This window comes from Martes martes (assembly GCF_963455335.1).
Source record: "Martes martes genome assembly, chromosome: 13".
In the NCBI taxonomy this organism is placed as follows: Eukaryota; Metazoa; Chordata; class Mammalia; order Carnivora; family Mustelidae; genus Martes; species Martes martes.
Window position 1 is genome coordinate 73,118,576 of NC_137901.1, and position 22,408 is coordinate 73,140,983.

At 51.9% G+C, this 22,408-nt stretch overlaps 1 protein-coding gene across 4 annotated transcripts in view; it reads left to right on the forward strand.

Moving 5' to 3' along the window:
- The window catches only part of TPST2 (tyrosylprotein sulfotransferase 2), a 47,635-nt gene extending 25,542 nt beyond the window's left edge, over positions 1 to 22,093 (forward strand). Inside the window, exons 2-7 of one of the 4 annotated variants that reach the window (XM_080821262.1) lie at positions 5,503 to 5,574; positions 9,914 to 10,819; positions 13,493 to 13,691; positions 16,949 to 16,999; positions 19,829 to 19,877; positions 21,583 to 22,093. In XM_080821262.1, coding sequence (XP_080677388.1) covers positions 9,978 to 10,819; positions 13,493 to 13,691; positions 16,949 to 16,999; positions 19,829 to 19,870 — 1,134 coding nt within the window. In that variant the 5' untranslated portion in view covers positions 5,503 to 5,574; positions 9,914 to 9,977 and the 3' untranslated portion in view covers positions 19,871 to 19,877; positions 21,583 to 22,093. Of the gene's footprint in view, positions 1 to 5,502; positions 5,575 to 9,913; positions 10,820 to 13,474; positions 13,692 to 16,948; positions 17,000 to 19,828; positions 19,878 to 21,582 lie in introns of all 4 variants that reach the window. The other 3 variants (XM_080821261.1, XM_080821263.1, XM_080821264.1) reach the window with 3 other exon arrangements.
- Positions 22,094 to 22,408: the final 315 nt, after the last annotated feature.

A 22,408-nucleotide genomic window follows, 5' to 3' on the forward strand; every position in this document is an offset into this window, starting at 1 on the left:
GGGTTTCAGGGAAGTGATTAAGAAGAGCTTGGGTTCTGGCCTCTGTCGGACCTGGGTCCCAGTTAAGGCTGTTACCATCTGTGTGACCTTGAGCTCTACACCTTGCCTCTCTGAGCCTTACCTTCTCTGTCAGAGGCTAATCATAGTGTCTGCCCCCAGGGCGGTGGTGAGAAGCAGAATGCCCAGAGGAGCACTGGGCACACACGAATTTCTCTCCCCGTCTTTACTTGGCGACAGAACCAGATGCCAGATGATTCTGTATGCGTGCTTGTGCTGCTACTGCTTTTTTCCTTTTTTTTTAATGAACTATTTGTTTTCCCAAGTTGTACATTTTTCTCTCACCCACCAGAGGCTGGCCACCTGAGGTCTCCCGCTGGCCCTTCTGGGATGGAGCCCAGAACCGAAATACACAGCAACTCCCAGTGGGGCGAATTGCATCTGCATTTCCTGGGGTTGCCTGAGCCCGCCCCCCCCCCACCCCTGGTGGGGGCGTGTGCTGCCCTGATTGCAGCATACCAGACCAGGGGGTTGGCCAACAGAGGCCTGCGGGACAAACCCAGCTCACTGCCGGTTTTGCAAATTGGAACTCAGCCACCCGCCTGCCTTTCGTGTACAGTGGCTTTCATGAATGGAGAGGTGGCTTCACAGACCGTGTGACCCACATGGCCAAGATCCTTGGCTCCCTGGCCCTTTACAGAGGAGACTTGCTGATCCAGCCTCCCCAATCCACTCCTGTCTTCAGGCACCAGTTCCTTCTGTTGTTATTCCCATTTGTTGGGTGGGAACACTGGGGCTCAGAGAGCCACTCCAGAGTCACGTGAGTGACACCACAGTGACCTCAGCCTCCTCTGAGTGGGGGAGCTGGGATATGAGCCCTAGGCCTCATCACTCCCATCGCCAACTTGTGTCTAACAGGGGGCCGAACTGGGCCTCTTAGGGGGATCCTGGACAGCATGTCGGGGACCCTGCTTAGGTCATTTTCAGTAAAAAGCGTAAAGATTTGGGTCTTCCTCTTGGTTCCCGTGCTTATCAGCTGTGTGTCCTTGGGTAGGTGACCCCCACCTCTCTGAGTCCCAGTAAATATGTGGTAATAAGGGAGGGTCAAAGGAGGTCGTGAGAGTGGCGGGTAGTGAGGACAAAATTCAGTGATCTGTGTAAAATCCTTAGCTTAGGACCTAGCATACAGTAAGTGCTCAATGGGGGCGCCTGGGTGGCTCAGTCTATAAAGTGTCTGATTTCGGCTCAGGTCATGATCCCAGAGTCCTGGGATCAAGCTCCGCTTTGGGCTCCCTGCTCATAGGGAGTCTGCATCTCCCTCTTCCTCTGCCTGCCCCTATGCCCTGTTTGTGCGCCTGCATTCTCTCTCTCTCTCGAATAAATACATAAAATCTTTAAAAAAATGAATAAGTGCTCAGTAAGTAAGAGCTCATACTTGAATGTAGAGAGCCAGCCCACCTTCTCTTCTTCCCTTTTTAAGCACTGAGAATGCTTTTATGCTCCAGAATTAATCTTTGACCTCTTCCTCAGGCTGGTGTCCCTCCAGAGTGGGGCACAGGTCTCTGATCCCCAGGGGCCTGGTCCCAGAGAGCACAGGTCTCCTGTCTCCCCGGGGGGTCCGGTGGTGAGGTCTGTGGGGAGGGCGGTAGCCACGGCAATGGAATGTTTGGGAGCTGATGCCCACAGAGAGAGTTTGCAGGGCTGATGGCTGAGGCTGCCCACAGGGGCCCCGGGCCCCGCTCCAAGGCCACTCTGTAAGTGCAGCCACCTGCCTGCTTCCCTGGCGTCCTGTACTCCAGCCCCCCTCCCCAGTGCGGGGTAGGGGTAAGGTGCGGGGGTAGGGTGGGGGGTACCTCTCAGCCTAGAGGAACCATGCTGAGTTCGAAAATTCACAGGAGCCTGAACCTGGGATCAGATGGGCGTGGTCTCAGTGTTAATGTCACCTCCTTCTGCGACACCTTATGGCCCGTCTCCCTGCCCCACTGTGGGCATTTCCTTCTGAGCGTTTGTCACAGGCCTCATTATCCCTCACGCTGCTTTCCTTGCTACCCCAGCAGGGTGTCAGCTCCATGAGGGCCGGGCCCCCTGTCTGCTGCCCTCGATGTGTCCTAGCATCCCGGTCAGTGCCTCATACACAGTGGGTATAAATAAACGTTCGTGGAATGAATGAACGTGGGCCTAAGGGGATCGTGAACACTGAACAGCCCTCTCCCCGTCCCTCCCTTCCAGTGGTCATTCAGGGAAACCCATGGGCCAGTGCAGAGGGAGAGAGAGAGCAGAGTCCCTGCTGGCCTCCCCTGCTTGCCCCCATTTTATGAGTCACATGACGTGACGCCCAGGACAGCATCTTGGGGACATAGCCAGCTTTGGAAACTGACTCTTCTCTCTGCTGGATGTGTGGCTTCTGCAAACCACTTCAGCTCTCCACCTTTCAGTCTCCTCACCCATCACATGGAGATAAAGAGCCTCACCTTAAGAGGTTCTGGCCAGCATGAAATGAGAAAGGGAAAGGGCAAAGGGGAAACAGCACTAGCTGTTTGTGGAGCGCTGGTCCAACGTGCTCTAACTTAGTTCCACCTCCCAGCACCCCTAGGAGGTGAGTTCCTCTTTGGCACTGACCACACTGCAAATGTCCTATCACGTATTGCTCTTCTCCCCATTTTACAGATGCAGGAACTGAGGTTCAGAGAGGCTCGGTGACTTGCCCAAGGTCACACAGCCAGTAAGCTGGTGGAGCCTGGATCAGAGCCAGCCCACGCAGGCTGCCCGCCCCCCCTCCAACCAACCTTGCGTGGCATAGATTTCTAAATGTACTAGTTCTATTATTTTATTCTAGAGAAAGGCAGGATGCCGACACTCTGAAAGTATGTCTTGAGGAGAAACGTGTTATTGCCAAACACCACTCCTGGTGGTGTTTCGAATTGTCGGTATTTCCTCCTTGTCTTTCTTTCTTCTTGTGGTTTGCGTTTGCTCTTTGGTTCGGCTGATGTGGCAGTTTTGCTCTTGGGCATAATTATATGTATCCTGTCCTCACAAGGGCCTGAGTCACTTGTAAACTGGAGAACTGGGGAGGGGGGCCTCCCCCACCCACCTTGCCACACTGGGCTCTAGTGAGGATGAAATGCAGTCTGGTGTCGAGTACACGGTGGTACTTAATCCATGCTGCCTTTCCTCCTACAAGAGAAGAGGGGCTCAGTGACCCCCCACATCCATGCATCTCATTTGTCTTCCAAGTCAGCACTCTCCGGTAGAACTTCCTGCCCTTGATGGGAATGTTCTAGAGCGGGGGTCCCAGACCCATTCTAGAAATGTCCAAATACTAAGTATTTCAGGTTTTGCAGAGTGCATACGGTTTTTGTTGCTGCTTCTCTCCTTTTCCCGGGTCCCCTCCTCTTCCCGTCCTCCCCCTCCTCCTCCCCTTAAAAAAACGCAAGGCCCTTTTTTTTTTTTAAGATTTTATTCATTTATTTGAGAGAAAAAGAGAGAGAAAACAAGCAGGGAGCAGGGAGGGGAGGAGCAGAGGGAGAGGGAGAAGACACACGCCCCCCACCCCCCTAGCTGAACAGGGACCCTGATGCAGGGCTCGATCCCAGGACTCTGGGATCATGACCTGGGCTAAAAGCCATTCTTAGGGCTGAAGGTTGGATTTGTCACTAGGGCCACTGTTTGCTCACCCTGCGCCAGACCTGCCCCATCCAGCAGGGTGCCTGCCCGGGCCCCCATGGAGCTACCAGGCTCTTGAAATGTGGTGGGGGCACTCAAGGAGCTGAATTTAAATGTAAATGCCTGATCAGTGGTTGGGAGGCTGTGGCTGCAAACCGCCCCCCCCCCATCCTGTGGCTGGCAGGCTTCCCAGAGCACAAGCACCGCACAGAGAACTGTGGCATTTCAAGGACCAGCTGGGGGCATCTGGGCCCCAGCCATCTCGCTCTTGGCCGGAAGAGCTTCAAGTGCCCTGGACCTAATTGTTTTTATTTGTTCCAAGAGGCAGGCTTTGGCTGTGGGCCACCCGGGCCCCAGGATCTCGGGGGTGCTGGTCGTTGTGGTTACACCTGGACATCCCCCTTCTCCATCTGTGAGAACTCAGCAGCCTGCTTTTGTGAGGACAGGCCCAAAGTACAGACGCGAGGAGTGAGTGAAGAGGGAGCGAGGACGGAAATGCAGCAAGGGCCTTACACCTGGCAGATATCCAGCACCGCACAAATACTTTGGAGATTCTGAGTGCTCACTATGAACGGGTTGTTGAGAGCTTTCAACAAACAACACATTTTATGGGACGGGAAAACTGAGGCCCAGAGGACTGATGATTTATGTAGTCAGGGAGTCATCCAGCTGCAGAGCTGTGTTCTGAAACCCCCACGTCCTGCGAAGGAGCCAAGAGCCCCAGACTCCACGTGTGAGGCTGATGTGATGTGATGTCCCTTGTGGGCCTCAGTCATCCCATCTGTAACATGGGGGGAGGGGAGAACCAGGCTAGAACTCCTCCCCACCGTGTAGGGTAAGGACACAGCAGTGGGATGTACACCAGGAGCCCCCTTGGTTCCACCTTCACCCCAGCTTCCTGCCAGACCCCATCGTACTCATGGCCTGGTTCCTTTAGTGCGATGGTTAAGAGCTGGGCGCCTGGGGGCACCTCGGTGGCTTAGTCAGTTAAGCGCCTGCCTTCAGCTCAGGTAATGATCCTGGGGTCCTAGGATCGAGCATGTCTGGCTCCCTGCTCAGTAGGGGAGCATGCTTCTCCCTCTTCCTTTGCCCCTCTCCTTGCTCATGCTCTCTCTCTCTCAAATAATTAAACTCTTTTAAAAAATGAAAAAAGAGCTGGGCATCTGAGTCTCCCAGATATGGCTGGGCATCCTGGTTCCAGCAGTCCCTGGGTCAGTTGCTCTTCTTCTTTTTCTCTTCTTTAAAACTGGGATCCTCATACTCTCCTCGTAGGGGGACTAAATGATACAAGGCACTCACATAGTAGACATTTGGTCACTACTGGGTGGCAGCCGCAGGAGAATGTCCCACTGCCAGGGCGCTGTATTTATCCTAGGCTAGGTTTGTGGTACCCTTTTGGAATTGGGCAGTGTACAACCTATTCAACCATACCCAGCAGTCCCAGATGGTGGTTAGTGGTATCGTGGTGGTAGTGGTTGCTTATCCTTATATTCCCTTTTCCTGAATTCCAAGGTCGTTGGGCTGAGAGGAAGGAAGAACCCTGGCTGGCAGAGACCCAGGGGCTCTCTAAGGCGGTGGTGCTCACATTCTCAGCTTACACCTCTCTGCCTAAGCAGTAAGCCATTTCATTCCCTGTAGGACCAGGCAAGTTCAGACCCCAGCTGTGGCATCTTGGGCTCAGATGGCCTCCCCTGGCACTCCAGCTCGTCCCCCAGAATACTTCCCTCCAGAATCATCACCGGATACCCATTGGGGATCCTGACCCCCTCCTCTGCCCCTCTGATGGGGCCCAGCCCCTCCCCAACACCCACCCGTAATGCAGCCTCTCCTTCACCTCTGCAGGGGTCAGCCGGTGGACAGTCTTGCTGAGCGGCCACAAGGGCTGGGACCCAGCGATGAGAGTGCCCAGGGAAGGTAAGTGCATCCAGAAGGCTCCCCCAGAGTCTGGGCTCCTCCAGACACTGCCCTAGAAAGAGCTGCTCCAATCCCCCAGCCTCTATTCCTGGGCAGCCACATTCCCCCAGCTGGCATTGTCCTCTCTAGTAGAAATACAGTGCCGGAACGAGCTGGGTCCCGGCAGCGTGCAGGGGGCAGGCCTCAGCAGCTCTAGGTCTCTTAGAGAGGTGATGGTCCTGATGGTAGAAGAAGGCTGAGTCCCACAGGGGACTGGGGAGCAGATTTCAGGCATGGCCAGAATTCATACTCTCTGTGTCCCATCTGCCCAGGGCTAGGGCCCTGGTATGCTGGCTGAGCCCCAAATTTCCCTAAACCTCATAATAGCTCCCTGAGAGAGGGTTATTATGCTCCCCCTGCTTTTTTGAGGGGGGGGAACAGAGGCTCAGAGGGGTGAAGCCCCTTGTGTAAGTTACCAGCTGGCAAGTGGCAGAGGGAGGATTTGAATCCAGGGCCATCAGATGCCATGGCTGTGGCTCTCATCCACCATGCTTACTGCCAGGACACTGGGACACCTCCCCGGACAGCGTCCAGTGGGGACCCGTCTGGCCTCTCCAGAGTTGGGGTCCCTGGCTGTGGATGGCCAGGAAGCTGCCTTTGGCTCTGTGGGTCACTGGCTATATCTCTCTACAAGGTCACCCTACTTTTTCTTCTCAAGGGATCCCCCAGTTCTTTGCTATTTTCTGCTCAGGGCTGACCTGTCTGCTTTGAGCTGTTTTCTTCTGGTGGCAAAGACGGGCCTGTGGATGCGTCCTGTCTGAGGACAGCGAACAGCTCGCTCAGCCTCGGCTTGGCGGGCTCCAGGCTTGCCACTCCAGCCGTGTGACCCTGAGCCGGTGGCTTCTTTCTGAGGGTGGGGCTTCCCTACCCCCAGGGGTGGTAGAGACGGTCCCATTATGTGAGGCATGATAATAAAAGTTTTAGTTGAGCAAGTGCTTCATAAATGTAAAAACACAAAAATCAGGCGCCTTGTTTTAAAGTGTTAATAACCTTGGATGCCTGGGTGGCTCAGTGGGTTTAGCCACTGAGTCTTGATCTCAACTCAGATCTTGATCTCAGGGTTGGGAGTTCAAGCCCCGCCTTGGGCTCCACACTGGGCGTGGAGCCTCCCCCCCCACCAAAAAAGGAATAAAGTGCTGTAACCATATGAATGATCAGCATTAAGCAAACTTGGTGTGTCAGTAACATTTTCCTTTTCTGCCTATCCGTTCTTCCAGGCCTTTCTCCCTGATGTTTGGGATCCAAACCACTTCCAACCCCAAACATAAGCTCGAGAGTACACACACACATGACCATGCACACCGTACCTATCCTTTCTGGAAACAGCCTTCCCAAATTACCCCCTTTCTTCCTGTCTCTGCACCGCCCCTCCCATCGCTTCTGTTCCCCCAAAGTTCCAGTCTCTCGCTCTCCACCAGGTGTCAGGTGGAAAGGGTGGAGGCTCTAATTCAAACTAAAGTGTGATTGATTATCCCCCAGGAGTACCAACATGAAATAATAAATAGAATTCTAGTCTCGAGTCTCATGAGCACTTGAACAAGTTGATAGGTCCTTGGAGAGGTTTCCAAATAGCTTTATGTTTTGTCCAGCCTGCCTTTGCCCTGAAAGTAGCTCTGGAGTCAGATTTCCTCGTCCCAGACCCTGAATTCAGGGCACCAGGGAACCCCTACCATTGTTGGCAGCTTAGGACAGATGCAGTTTTCTGGGGAGAGGGTCCCCAGCCATTTCTCAATGCTCCCAGAAGCCAGGGAGCCCAGGTTGAGATGCATCTGTGCTGTGTCAGTTGCTTCTAGAACCCTCCTAGCAGGATTTGAGGTCAGTGCACCCCACCCCTCTTTGCAGCCAGGAAGCTGTGGTTTACGTGGGGGAAGTGACTCTCCCAAAGCCACATGGTCAGGAAATGCTGAGGCCTCTCAGCAGTTCGGACCCCAGGCCTGAGATTGTGCGTCAGATGTTGATTTCCCACTTGCTGCGGCCCCTGGGGACCCCGGGCAGCCCAGACCCTTGGGTGTGGATCAGTCCAGCTGCATACGGGGTCCTTCAGTGGTTTCGGCTGAACCTCGTGTCCTTTGAGAAACACCAGATTGGGCTCCCTTCCCACAGACCCTGCCCCACTCACCAGGCTGTGTGCAGCTCCCCAGCCCTGCCCCCCCTCCTCTCCCCCTGCCCCCGCCGCCTTCACTTTGGCTGTTCCCTTTGCCAGGAACAAGCCCCTCTCTCTTCCCCACCTGGCTCTTTGAAAACCAGCCCTACCCCTGCAGGAAGCCTTCCCTCACTCAGGTAGAGTCCGTCACCCCCTCCCAGGTGGGGCTCCACAGCGTGGGCAGACCTGGGGGCAGAGGCTGTGTCTCTTGGCTCCCTAGCCCATCTCCTGACATGCAGGAGGTACTCGCTGAATGTGGGAATAAATAAATAACCAATGATCATGGCAGAGACCAGTGATAATATCCTTTCAAATGTTCCCTACGTGCCAGGCGCATTCCTCGGTTCTTAAGGGAGTCATGTAATGGCCATGCCAGCCCTCTGAGGTTGATACTCTTAGACCCATTTTACAGATGAGGCTCAGAGAGGTCAAGTGTGGTGCCCCCTCAGGAAGGGGAAGAGCTGGGATTTGAACCCAGGGCTGCCTGCCTTCTCGAATGCCCACAGACCTCAAGATGTCACTTTGATTCTGCGAAGATGTGGGAAAGGCAAAGGAGGGGCCTTGAGCATAAACTAGGGAGGAGGGTGGTCCTGTCGTTTGAGGGGACTGGAGAAGGGGTGACTGAGCCGGATGGACTCTGCTTCCCGAAACAAGCCCCCACTTAAAAAAAAATTGCCCCTGAAGTCTGATTATCGTCCCTGGGCGCGGGGCGGGGGGGGGGGGTGGCACGTGAGGAGTGAAGGCTCGGGTTCAGAATTCATTTCCTCAGTCATCCCCTGCCCCTGTCCCCATGTCACTCTCACAGTCCGGGCATCCCTGAGTCTCCCCAGGACCAGGATACCAGCAGGAGCCCCGACCCTGACCTCCCTCTCTCTGTTCTCACCCCTGCAGGCCCTCTCCCCAGGGGCTTCCCTGAGAGTTAAGTGCAGCTCCTTCCCCTGTCCCCTGAGAACGTGTGGCTTCTGTGCCCCCCCCCCCCAGTTTTTCCCTCTCCCTCCCATCTGCCTCCTGAGGTTCTTGAACTCCCCACACCCTCTTCCATCTGGGGCTCTTTGTATTCTCTGTTCCCTTTGCCCGGAGCACCCCTCCCATGCATCTTCATATGGCCCACTCCTTCTCACCCAGGACTCAGCTTGAATGCCACCTCCCCTGGGAGGCCCTCCCTGACCTCCCTTCTCCTTGCCCTACTTGATCCCTCTCACCGTATAAGCCCGGTTTTTACCCTGTGGCTCTAGCTTGTGTCCTGCTGCTTCCCCCACTAGGAGGTGAGCTGCTGGAGTTCAGATGACCTGCTGTCTTATCCACTTTCCTGTCCCCAGCACTGAGCGCGGTGCCTGGCGCCTTTTTATACTTAGTACCCATTTATCGAATGAATTACCCATTTACCATTTTACTCTGAGTGAATGGGTAGTGATTCCAGAAGAGGCCCAGAACAGGACAGGATATTCCAAGCCGTCTCCTGGATAGCACTGTGGTCCCTTGGAGTAGGCCGGCCTGGGCTAGCATCTTGGACCCCAGCTCAAGTGCTCCCCAGCTAGGCACCCCTTTCCTCCTCTTTCTTTTCTTTCTTCTTTCCCTTTCTTTCTTTCCTTCCTTCCTCCCTCCTTCCTCCTTCCATCCTTCCTTCCGTTCTTTCGTTCTTTTCTTGATTTTATTTACTTATTTGACAAAGAGAACACAAGCAGAGGGAGCAAGAGGGAGAGGGAGAGGGAGAAGCAGGCTCCCCACTGAGCAAGGAGCCGGATGCGGTACTCGATCGCAGGACCCTGGGATCATGACCTGAGCCAAAGGCAGATGCCTAACTGACTTGAGCCTCCCAGGAGCCCCTTTCCTCCTCTTTCTAGGGTCCTCATGTCCTAGCACTTCTGGCTTCGCCCTGCTCCTTCAACCAAGGCACATCCCCCAAATCCTTCCTGAGCCCCTGCGAGGTGCCAGACTCTGGAGAGACAGCCAGGAACAGAACACGCCGAAAACCATGCCCTTGCTGAGTGGATATGCGGCTGAATTGGGACGTCCCAGAGCACTGTTAACTATGCAAACATTCTGAGAGTTGATCTGAGAGTTCTTACTCCCCTCCACCTGTCCGGCGAAGCCTGCTATCGAGATAGGTTTGTTAGGGCCAGCGGCTCACAGGTGTCCCTCTCTCTCTCCCCCCAGATGCGAGCCCCGCTGGCCCCCCGCTAACCGGTCGCTGAAGCAGGCCTGCCACCCCAGGCCCAGCATGCGCCTGTCGGTGCGGAGGGCGCTGCTGGCGGCCGGCTGCGCCCTGGCCCTGGTGCTGGCGGTCCAGGTGGGGCAGCAGGTGCTGGAGTGCCGCGTGGTGCTGGGGGGTCCGCGCGGCCCCCAGCGCACCATGCGGCCGGAGCAGGAGGACCTGGTGATGGTGGGCGCCGACCACGTGGAGTACCGCTACGGAAAGGCCATGCCACTCATCTTCGTGGGGGGCGTGCCCCGCAGCGGGACGACGCTGATGCGCGCCATGCTGGACGCCCACCCCGAGGTGCGCTGCGGCGAGGAGACTCGTATCATCCCGCGTGTGCTCGCCATGCGCCAGGCCTGGTCCAAGTCCGGCCGCGAGAAGCTGCGGCTAGACGAGGCTGGCGTGACGGACGAGGTGCTAGACGCCGCCATGCAGGCCTTCATCCTGGAGGTGATCGCCAAGCACGGTGAGCCGGCGCGCGTGCTGTGCAACAAGGACCCCTTCACGCTCAAGTCCTCTGTGTACCTGTCTCGCCTGTTCCCCAACTCCAAGTTCCTGCTGATGGTGCGGGACGGCCGGGCGTCCGTGCACTCCATGATTACCCGCAAGGTCACCATCGCCGGCTTCGACCTCAGCAGCTACCGTGACTGCCTCACCAAGTGGAACAAGGCCATCGAGGTGATGTACGCCCAGTGCATGGAGGTGGGCAAGGACAAGTGCCTGCCCGTGTACTACGAGCAGCTGGTGTTGCACCCCAGGCGCTCCCTCAAGATCATCCTGGACTTCCTGGGCATCGCCTGGAGCGACGCCGTCCTGCACCACGAGGACCTCATTGGCAAGCCCGGGGGCGTGTCCCTGTCCAAGTGAGTGGAGCCCTCACCCTCCACCCGGCCCCCTGGCCCCGGGTCAGAGGCAGCAGGTGGGAAGAGTAGCGTTGTCTCTCTGAGCTGTGTGGCTTTGGGCAAGTCGCTGTGCCTCTCTGAGCCTCAGCCTCCTCTCTGGGCATGGAAGGGGTCTGGGAAGGGAGTGGTTAAGAGCAGAGCCTTGAATTGTACCTCCCTCCTCGTAGTTGTATGCCCCGACCAAGCCACTGTGCCTCTCTGAGCCTCAGCTAAATATCCACAAAAGTGGGACCATCTACTCCTCCCTTTTCTGAGAATCAGCAGGCTTTGAATGTACTTTGTAGTGAGCCGTTGTGGGCAACGGTTAACTTAAAAACACTAATCCGGAACCGGGTTGTCTGGGTTCCCTGCCCTGTGACCATGAGCAAGTGTCTCAGCCTCTTTGTTGTGCCCCATTTTCTTATCTGTAACACGGGGGTATAGTCTATCAACCTTCTAGCTACCTGTGAGCATCAAATAGGTTAATACATTTTAGGTGCTATTATACCTATTATTATTATTGTTGTTGTTGTTGTTATCACGTTAGCATTGATGTGGCTTTTATTGGCACACACATCATTCTCATCCTTGTTACCATGGAGGGAGTGCCAAGGTGTGGTAAGCATTCAGTTAAGCCCCCAACGCATATTTTCTTTAACCGCCATAGCAGCCTGAGGACATAAGAATGCCTATCCCCATTTTACAGGTGAAGAAACTGAGTCTCAGAGAGAAGTTACCTAAGGCCACATGGCTGGCAAAGTGTCGTGCCAGGATTTGAACCGAGGTCTGTTGGGGATTCCAGAGCGTGTGCTCTCAAGCTCTCTGCATCCGGGACCTCTCCTCTTTCCCTCCTTCTGTCTCTTGCTCTCCACCTTCTTCCTTTGGCGAGCCATCCTTCTCCTGAGACCCAGAGTGTGGGCAATGCAGGATCAGAATGCGCCGTCTTTCTGTCTCCATCACAATCAGGCCCAGGCATCCCCGAGATGCTAGAGCTGGGATTTTGTAAATTATCATGACAAAAAAGAATCAGAGGACTGAAGGAGGATATCTTTGTTGTAGGAAATGGGGATGATTTCCCTGGGAAAGGAAAAACAGTCTACAGTCCCACCATGCACACACTGATGTGGTATGTGCTGGTCCTTTGTCGGGGGCTGTTGAGAACACTAGAGTCCTAGTGAACCCCAACATGTCTCCCTATAACCTTTTTTCACTTTGTGTTTGGGACCACTTGCCCGTAGCCCCCCACCTGCCCTGTGACATCATTTTGAACAGCTGCGTAATATTCCACTTGGCGGAGCACAGTGTTCTAGTCAACATCCCCTGTTTGTGGATGCATGGGTTCTTTCCAGCTTTCTTTACTTCTATCAAGTATTGCTCCTGTTTGTGTTCTGGGATGCCTGTGTCTGTGTCATTTCTGCCTCACACAGTCCTGGAGATCTGGGGGCGTGGAAAGGCCGTGCGTATATCTGAGGTCTTTGACACAGTGAACCGAGTTGAGATTTCCATCCCAGTCTGCAGACTGCAGACCTATTACTCTTCCCACCCATCCCCACCCTTCATCCTCCCTGCTCTCCTGCCTCCTGGTTCTGGCCTCTTTTTCCCCGTTCTTCCCAAGTTATCTCTTAGGTGGGAAGGAAACATCTAGAAATAGACCCTGGATCCTGGGAGTTCCCCTCCCTCCAATGTACAAGGCCCTTGACCTGTAGTCGGTAGGATCCTCATGATTCAGATGGCCAGTTGAGCCTGTCCTAGGGGAGAGTGGAGAAGCACATTCAACAGGTTGGCGGTTCCACTGTTGCAGCTGAGGATGAAAGGAACCAAAGTAACCATCTTTAGGGATATGGGGAAAATAAGCTGTTCAGGGACGCTACACAGCTGGAGAAAAGAACAAGGCATTGGGTGTGGGCGGAGTCATAAGCCAAAAAGCACAGCGTATGATTTCTGCTTTAAAACCTACAAACCAAACTGTAGGATTTCCATATGTGTGTAAGAGAGAGAGAAAGCTAACACCTCCTGAGACCTCACAATGTGCCATATACTCCTCTGAGAGGAACTCATTTACTCCCCAGAACAGCCCGGTGAGGCGGGTTCTATCATTATTCCCATTTGTAAGTGAGGACTAATGGAGGAGGTTCAGAGAGGTGAAGTAGCTTTCCAAGGCTACACAGCCAGTGTCGGTCCAGCTGGTGTTTGAACCCAGGCAGTCTGGCCCCGGAGTCTGCCCTTAGCCACTCTGCTGTATAAAGCACAGAAAACGGAGAGGGTGGGCCACCCAGATGCTAAGACAAGTTCCCTGTAGGGAGCTGATGCTGGGAGTCATGGCCTCTCTTAGCCTCACCATTTGTGTTTTATAATTCTTTCTCAGGAACAAAATATCCTTCTTAGCCACAAAAATAAAATGTTATTTTTAAAAAGTCATGACGTCCAGGAAGCAGAATTTTAAGTGCACATTGCCTGATACTGTCTTCTGGCTTCTCGCTGCATGCTCTTATCCCCAATGTACAGAGGAGGTATGAGGAGGCCAAGCGACTTGCCCACAGCCTCGCATCGAGGGGGGCACAGCTGCCCCGGGGCCAGGTACCCCCAGCCTGTCCGGCTGCCCCAGGTGCCATCAGGGTCTCCCTGTGCCCCGCCCAGCCTGTTCTTTCTCCCCAGGATTGAACGATCCACAGACCAGGTCATCAAGCCTGTGAACCTGGAAGCCCTCTCCAAGTGGACCGGCCACATCCCCGGGGACGTGGTGAGGGACATGGCCCAGATCGCCCCCATGCTGGCTCGGCTCGGCTATGACCCCTATGCAAACCCACCCAACTATGGCAACCCTGACCCCATCGTTGTCAACAACACACACCGGGTGAGTGCATGCGCACTGCATTCTCGGCCTGCAGCGGCGGTGGGACGTGGGGAACTGTATTGTATTTCCATTTTTGCTTGGACCACAAGGAAACTCAAAACCAGTTGGTAGCCGGTCTGTCTCACACTAGAGCATCTAACAGTGGGTCCATTTGTGTACTGATTTCATCTGATTTCTCTGTCATTTTTCACCCTTTCCCACTATGTCCCTAGCTGTGTGTCTGTAAAGCTCATCAAGTCTTTGTTGAGACAGAGTATGAATAAACTATTGGTCACTTTATTGCCCCCATAAATTTTAATGTTGATTTCTCAGACAAATGTGAGCTCGGGGCAGTTTCAAGTACTTTTAAGCTCTCCTTAGTTGAGGCGGTCAAGGAAGATGACTGAGATGAGATGTTTTTAAAGCATTAAAAGTCAGCTAATCCTGCATAAAGGAACAGTTAGCAAGTTCATGGTCTTATTTACATGTCGCTGTCATGCAGCTTCGAATCTCCTTTGGGTGCGGTGTTGTGACTTCCTTAGAGGCACTGAGTTAGCAAAGTATTTGAGCATGGGGCCCAGGCCTGAGGCCCTGCTAGCCCTCACACCATTAAGATCCAGAGTCTTAATTCCGGCTATCCTCAGCATTTCCAAACACATTGCTGATTTTAGAAAGTAAACAGTTCTTTCTTTTTTCATTTCTTTTTTTTTTTTTTAAAGATTTTATTTATTTAATTGAGAGAAAGAGAGCAAGAAAAAGAGAGAGAGACAGCACTAAGAGGGGGCCTGACAGAGGGATCGGTCCCAAGACACAGAGATCCTGACCTGAGCTAAAGGCAGATGCTTAACTGACTGAGCCACCCAGGTGCCCAAAAGAGTAAACAGTTCTTATGTTGACGAGCCAAGGAACAAAGTCATGACTGCTGTCACTTCCCCTTTGATTCTTCATTGACTCAAGGAGAAAGACTCTGATTGGTGCTAACAAGGCTTTAACGCCTCTCCCACACAGGCGGGCTCTCTTAACCCTGAGCTTTGGGGGCTCTGCCCTTGTGATTGAAGTGGGTCTGGGCGCTTCTCTCCCCCTTGATGTCTGTAGATTTTGCAAACATCTGTTTGTGGAAATACTCAGAGATCCAGTGTAGATGTGCAGGCCATGTTGACAGTGTGAATATTCACAACCTGGATGTGGTCAATTTTTTATTATTCAGTTGTTTTAAATCTTTATTATTTATTATGTTTATTTTTTAAGCGTATTCTTTAGGCCTTACTTAAATGTGTTTCATATACTTTTCTGTACATATGATGTATTTCATATAATATTTTTGTATTTATTGCATATATCTTTATATGATTAAAAAAAAATCATTTAACTGGGTTAAAAAGAAACAGCATGATCTTGAACTCCATCCCCCAGGCTCTTCGCACCTGCAGTGGCTGGGCCAGGGTGAGGAGCGCAGTGACAATGGACTCTCCTTACCCTGTGTTCTTAGTTAGGGGCCCAGCAGCAACTGCTCTGAAGTCTCTTTAAAAGGCAGAGAGGCCCAGGGTGCCTGAGTGCTTCAGTGGGTTTAGCCACTGACTCTTGATTTTGGCTAAGGTCATGATCTCAGGGTTGTAGGATCGAGCCCCGTGTTGGGCTCTCTGCTCAGCAGAAAGTCCCCTTAAAGGTTCTCTCTCTGCTTTCACCCCTCCCCCGCTCGCTCTCACACACTCTCTCTCTAAAAAAAAAAAAATAAACATTAAAAAAAAAAGTAAATAAATAAAAAGTTGGGAAGCCCCTGGCTTGTCCCAGAATGCGAGTCAGAAGCTCCCACGGTAAGGCCTGACTTTGTGTATTGTATAGAAATTTAAACATTTTGATGAGCAAGATCACTCTGAATCTGTTTTTAATTTGTTTCAAAGGGAAGATGTACCTGGTTTCTTCCCAGGCGGCTGCCCGACACTTGTTTAGTTTTTATGGTAGTTTTGCTATTACTGCAAAAATAAGTTCCTGCATTGAAAACAGCACATGCATGTGCGTGTGTATTTCTGTGCATGCATGTGTGTTTCTGCGCATGCATGTGTATGTTCCTGCATGCGTGTTTTTGCGCATGCGTGCTACGTGCTTCGCTGTAGACACCGGGTGATCCTGTAACAGATCTGGCCATGCGGGGCACACAGGCACTGGGAGGACCGCGGTGCTAATGAACTTGTCTGTACCTACACTGCCCATTGCAGCTACCAGCCACTAACCTCCTATGGCCACAGGATGTGACAGGTGATATCTGGTCCACATTGAGAGGCGTTGTTAAGTGTAAACTACACATTGGATTTTGAGCTCCTGGTAGCAAGGACAGTATGTCAAGTTTCTCGTGAATCATTTTTACATTAATTATACCTTGAAGTATGAATATTTTAGATATCTCAGGTTAGATACAAGATAGAACTGGAATTATTTCACTTGATTCACTTTTGGGGGGTCCTTTTTTTTTTAATGTGACTACTAGACAATTTAAAATGACATAGTTGGTTCACATTACATTCTATTGGACAGTGCTGGTCTGCGTGGTGCTTATATGTGGAGGGATGGTGGAAAAGCCTGGGATTTTCTTTGCCCTAGCTGTGACCTCTTCCTGGAATGCTTTTCCTTCAGAGCTCGGCTTGTCTGGTTTTCCTTGTCACTGAGGGCTCGGCTCAAAGGTCACTTGTTCTGAGAGGTCCTTTGGGACCACTTGCTCAAAATAAGCCCCTTGGTCACTCCTGAACACATCCCTTTATTTTTTTCCTGGTACTTCCTATCATTTGATATAGTTTTGTTTGTGCTTATTACTTGTGGATCCTCTGGCTCCCTCTCTAGAATGGAGGCTCTAGGAGAAAAGGAATTTTAATTGTTTGCTTAATATTGTACCTCCAGAGCTTAGAATAATGCCTGAAATAAGAGGAGGTCCATAAATGTTTGTTGGTTGGATGGATGGGTGGGTTGATGTGTGCAGGTATGGATGGATGGGTGAATAGGTGATGAATGGGTAGATGGGTGGATGGATGGGAGAATGGATGGATGGGTAGATGGGTAGGTGGATAGGTGTATGGACAGGAGGGTGGATGGATGGGTGGGTGGATAGGTAGGTGGGATGAGAGGAAGGATGAATGTATAGGTGGGATGGGTGACTGGGTAGATGGATAAATTTGTGGGTGGTAAATGGGTGGATGAGAGAAGGTGGAGGTGACAGGGTGAATTTAATTTAATTTTTTTTTTTTTTATCATTTCCATGATAGAAATACTTCGTTTTTCTTTCCTAGGTCTTGAAAGGAGACTATAAAACACCAGCCAATCTGAAAGGATATTTTCAGGTTAGAAACCCCAAGGGGAATTCTGAAATCTGTTCGTTGGACTGTCTGACTAGTTTGCCAGATGCCCTTGGACACTTTGCTTTTCTAATCTGGCTGATCATTTTCTTGTTAGAAAGTTGGATTGGGGGAGGGTAGGTCAGGCCACGGGCCCTCCCAACTGTCTGATACAGCTGGAGCCAAATAGCAGCCCTTCTGCTCGTGGCCCTTCCATCACCTTGTCTCCTGGCTTGAGAACAGTTGGAGGGACTGGTGGGGGCTTTCTGTCAAGCTCTCTGTCTCTAGCCTGAAATTCAGTCTTATATAAAGTGGCAGTTCCCAAACACGACCCAGCCCGGAATTTTCATCAGTCAACCAAAAATCGAGAACCATAAGGGTCACATGGTGTGGGTATCCCCATGAGTACAGACATAGAAATGCTCCTGCATCCCCGCACCCACCTCCCTGGCTGTGCCTCCCACACATCCTGGGTATGTCTGTGGTGTGCAGTCTGGGGATCATGTCAAGAAGGACCGCTCCCTTCACTGACATGATAGCCCCCCTTTAAATGAGGTGTCTTAGTTTGTGTGTGTTGTTTTTCTTTTTTAATTTGGGAGAGAAAGGGTGCCAGTCTCCAGTTTAATAATCAAATTCATGAGTGCTCATTATCTGGGGTCCTTGGCTTTTTGGACCCATCTTAGTTCTTTGGGGATGGCTTCATGCTCCCTTTTTGGGAGTCTGAGACCCAGCGTATCCTCTTGCCGCTGTGAAAAAAAATGTTGCCAGGATTAGTCAGCACTAATTTATTGCCTGCTTTAACCAAAAAGATGATGTAACAAGAACCACACACAGAAGTGGGGGTGGGGAGAAGTAGTCGCCACCCGAAACGCCTTTTCATTTTTGCAGAGTATCCCTTTTTGCCCACCTGAATAGGCACTTGGCATTCCTTGCAGTTCTATCAAATGAGCTGCTTGGGTTTGTGTTCCTCATGTTTTCCCATCTTTCGGGTTTCGTGGTTGCCATTTGGGATGGTGATATAGTGTTCTGTAGAATGCATTACGAGCTACTGTTGCCCTAAGATCGTGTCCAGTTTCTGCGGTGTCCCGAATGATGGCATGTGTACTTCATCTTGAGTTTGCCTCTCTTCTATGGGATGGGGTGGGAGGGCTTTGCCGAACCGTTCCGCTGGAAGACATCATTATGGACCGGCATTGGTGGGTGGAAGGGCATTTTAAGTCTCTTTAAGACTCTTGACCCGGAAGGCTAAATTGTCATAAAGAAGAGTTGGAGCGGTTTACGTTCTCTCACGGTATGTGGCGTATTCAAGATCTCTGGCTGGCCTGGGACTGTTTCTTGCTCTGTTGGGGACAAATGAATGTGGAGGAATGGCAGGCATACGCACTGTCATCTCGAACACTGCCACGCTCTGGAGAGCTGCCCTGCCAGCTCCATAGGGCCCCTGCTTTCCACCTTCATCTCCCTCTCTCTCCTCCGCAGGGCACCTGGCTTCCTTCAGGGTAGTGCAAAAAATTGGAAAACAGTCTTAAGGCAACAGTTCCATGCATGACGGCACGTGCATTCCATGGGCCCCTCTGTAGCCATCTGGAATAATCATCCTGAAACCCAAGAGATGGAAGAGTAGTAAGCAAGCCAAACAGAGCAGCTCACACGTTAGAATTGCAGTGAATGCCGAAACAGAATCCTCATTCGCGGCACCAAACACACCCTACTCCCCCTGCGCCCCATTCCAGATCTTTGCTGTTCCCTTTGCTGGGAATGTGTTTCTGGCCAGACCTTAGTGTGCTTTCTCCTCCTCTGCATTTTTAGATCTAGGCTTATGGGGTGTTTCCTGACCCCAGCAACTGAGTTCTAATTCTCCGGACACCAACTGGGTTTGTTTGCACAGTGACCCCCAGAGGTCATGTCAGACCCCACAGGTTAAGGGCTCGGTTCCAGAAGACTGCCCGCACCTCGGATGCTAGCCACTGTGGGGATCCCAGGTTACCCACATTTCTGCCCAGCCAGCTAACATTTGGGGGTTCCCATGACTCCCTCCCACAGTTGAGAATTTGCTAGAACAACTCACAGGACTCAGGAAAACACTGCTTGCTAGATCAGTGGTTTATTATAAAGGGTATGACCCTGGAGCAGCCGTGAAGAGGTATACAGGGCAAGGTACAGGGTATAAGTGGTGTGGAGCTCCCAGGCCCTCTTCGGGCATACCACCCTCCTGAACTTCCCGTGTGCTCACCAGTCTGAAAGTTTTTTGAAGCCATCATGTAGGGGTTTCTGTGGAGCATTCATGAAGTAGGTACAGTTGATTAAATCATTGGTATTAACCTGCTTTCTAGCTCCTCTCCCCTCCCCAGAGTCATGCCTTGGTCTTTCTAAGCCACCAGCACCCATCCTGAAGCCAGACACCTGTCATCTCATTAACATACAAGAGCTGCTTGTTATCGCTCCGGAGTTTCTAGGGTTTTAAGAGCTGTGTGCCAGGAACCTCGGGACAAAGAGCATATGTTTATTTTTCATTATGCTACAGCCTAAATGTCATCCCCTAATAGTGGCCTTTCCTGATCCCTGAAGTCACTCATATCAGCCCATTACGTTGCCTGGAGGTGGAGGGGACATCATCTGCATATGTTTGTAAAGGCTCTGCCCGCTGGCATAGAAGCTGCAGAGTAGGACCAGGTCGGTCATGTTCACAGCACCCCCAGCACCTGGCCGGTAGTAAATACCCCATGAGCAAGTACGTGCCTGCCCCCGTGATGCTGAGGCTCAGCCTCAGGGCAGTGAGATCCTGGCCCCCCAACCTGGCTGTGACCCCTCCCTCTGTGTGTTGTCTTCCTCCAGGTGAACCAGAACACCACCTCCTCCCACTTAGGAAGCTCATGATTTCCAGGTAGGTCTGCAGACTTCCCTTCTCTCCCCCCACCTCCCTCCCAATGCCTTCTAAGCCCAGGAGGGACTCTGGTGAAAAGCTTGCCCTTCCAGAGCCTCCCTGGGGAGGAGTGTCCACCAAGGTGGGCTGACCCAGCCCCAAGGGGGGTTTCCATGGCAACAAGCTGGGGAGCTATTTATAGAATCACAGCCTAGTCTCCTAGCTCTGGATCAGGTGGGGGCAGGGATCATTGCAGAACCAACCAGAAAAAGGTTTGTAGTTTGGGGAGGGGGCACCAGGGACCCATGTGTTGGGGAGGGGGAATTCTAGAACATTTTGGCACAGAATGTTGTCTATTTATCCTGCTTCTATAAACAGAATCGAGTTGGCTCAAAGCAATTAATGTCCTAAGAAAAGCTCCAGGCAGGTCTGGTCTAAGAATAACCCCCAGGGCTTTGGACCAAGTGCTGCTCCTGGGTTACTCCTTTAACCCTGGGGATCCCTGGGATGGCTGCTGACACAGAAGGAAGCTAGAACCCAGAGGGGGGCCCGTCTTGCCCAAGACCACACAGCCAGCACATGGCAGCATTTCCTCCTTCCCCGGGCATCTTCTTCCAGAGTTGGCTTTTGAGGAATGATTTGAAGGCATGTCTATCCACCCGTTAACTTGTACAGTGGTAGGAGGACACGTTCTGACCTTGGGAAGTCAAAGATTTAGGAACCCACTTCAGATTGACCTTCTCCCAGCCTCCGTTTGTGACACCAGAGAAGGGGAATTGGGCGGGGGGGCCTGCACGGGCAGCCGAGAGAGGAAGTGAGCTGGCCCAGGTGGGCGCCTGGGAATCCAGGAGGCCTTGCGCCTGCACTGTGCATGTGGGTGCTGGAGTTAAGGCCCCAGGAAGTGAACTTCCTCTGTGACCGGTGACCCCACAGAGAGGTTACGAGCAACTCGCATGGGTGTTCTCCCTTTTGCTCTAGACTATGAAGAAGCTTCCAGCCTGGGCTCTATTTTTAGTCTCCCAATCTCATTTTCAAATAATCGGCATATTTTCTAGTTTCCTTCCTCCCTCCCTCTCCCTCTCTCCCTCCCTTCCTTTCTTCCTTCCTTCCTTCCCCCCACCTTTTTTTTTAAATCCACTTTGCACCAGCCTCAGGCCCTCGCTTCATCAGGGATCCCATCTTGGGTGGTGCTGAGATCCCAGGGTTCTGCCCCATCCCCGAGGCAAGAAGCCTCCTATGGAAAGCCTCCTTTCTCCATGAGTCTCCCTAATATCTTCCCTTCGTTCTCATTCTGCAGATTCTTTAGCAGAATTTTGAACCTGCCTGCTGGCAAAAGCCCGATACGTTTCCCACTGTACTGTTTAAATGAGATACCATACACAGGGCACTTCAGCTTGTCCCTGGAAATCAGTTGGCCTGAAACAAATGCCCATCCTTCCCTCCCCTCCAGAAACCCACTGGTGCTTATGACGTAATCATCGCCACTTTCCCTTCATAAGTAGAAAGAGTCTGTGTTTGAGGTCAGGCGGATACAGGTTGGGACGGATAAGGTTGGGATGCGGGTGAGAACCCCAAGAATGCTTTTAAATTTAAATTCTCTCTGGCCATCTGGGGTGCCCCGGGAACCCCATTCTGTGAATATGCACAAAGGCCATACGTTCCTAGTCACACATAATAGGAAAGGTCTGTCTGACTCTGGGCCTAACACAGTTGTCTCCCTGTTCAGATCTCTGCAGATTGTTGCCGAGAGGAGCAGACACTTGGCATTCGAGTGGAAATCGGACCTCTAATCCAAGCATATTGCTTGCTATTAATCGCCCAAACAAGACCGCTACTGAGGAATGTATTTGCGTATGTTTGCAAAAGCTGCCTCACTGAAAACTTCCCTGGAGACTCTAGCTTTGGAAGCCCCCCTGGGCGGAGAGCGGAGGGTTGGGCGGTAGTCTGGCTTTTGAAACCTAGGTATTTTTTAATCTTTCCCCACAAGAACTTTTTTTAAAAGAAATGGATTTGCCATTTTTCTTAATTTGCAGGACTGCCTTGGTGGCTTTGTTTGCGGGGACAAGGCCCACACCTGTGCCTCTCCTATTTGACCCTCACTTTTCAATTCAAAGAATCTATTTAAGAATTTAATATATGAGGTTTTCTTTGATTCTTCCTCAGTTCTACTCAGATTCAGAGAAAAAAAAATTATTTGAATAAAGTGAACAGAGACTCATTTGTCTATGCCTGACTTTACAGAATGAATGGATTTTTTTTTTTCTCCATATTGGATTTTTGTTGGGTGGATTGATGACAGATGAACAAGGTTCCCATCTCGGGTGCTCAGCAGGGCACCCTGAGTTCCTGTGTCAGGTCCCCTGAGGCTGCCCTTGGGATCGGCTACTTGCTGGAGGAACTCCCAGACAAACTACTGGACTCACAGTCAAGTTCGTTACCGTGAAAAGATGCAGATTGAAATCTGCAAAGGAAAAAGGTGCACAGGGCAGGTGCAGGGAGATTAGACATGAACTTCAGGGATCCTCACCCAGTGGAGGCTTACAGGCATTCTT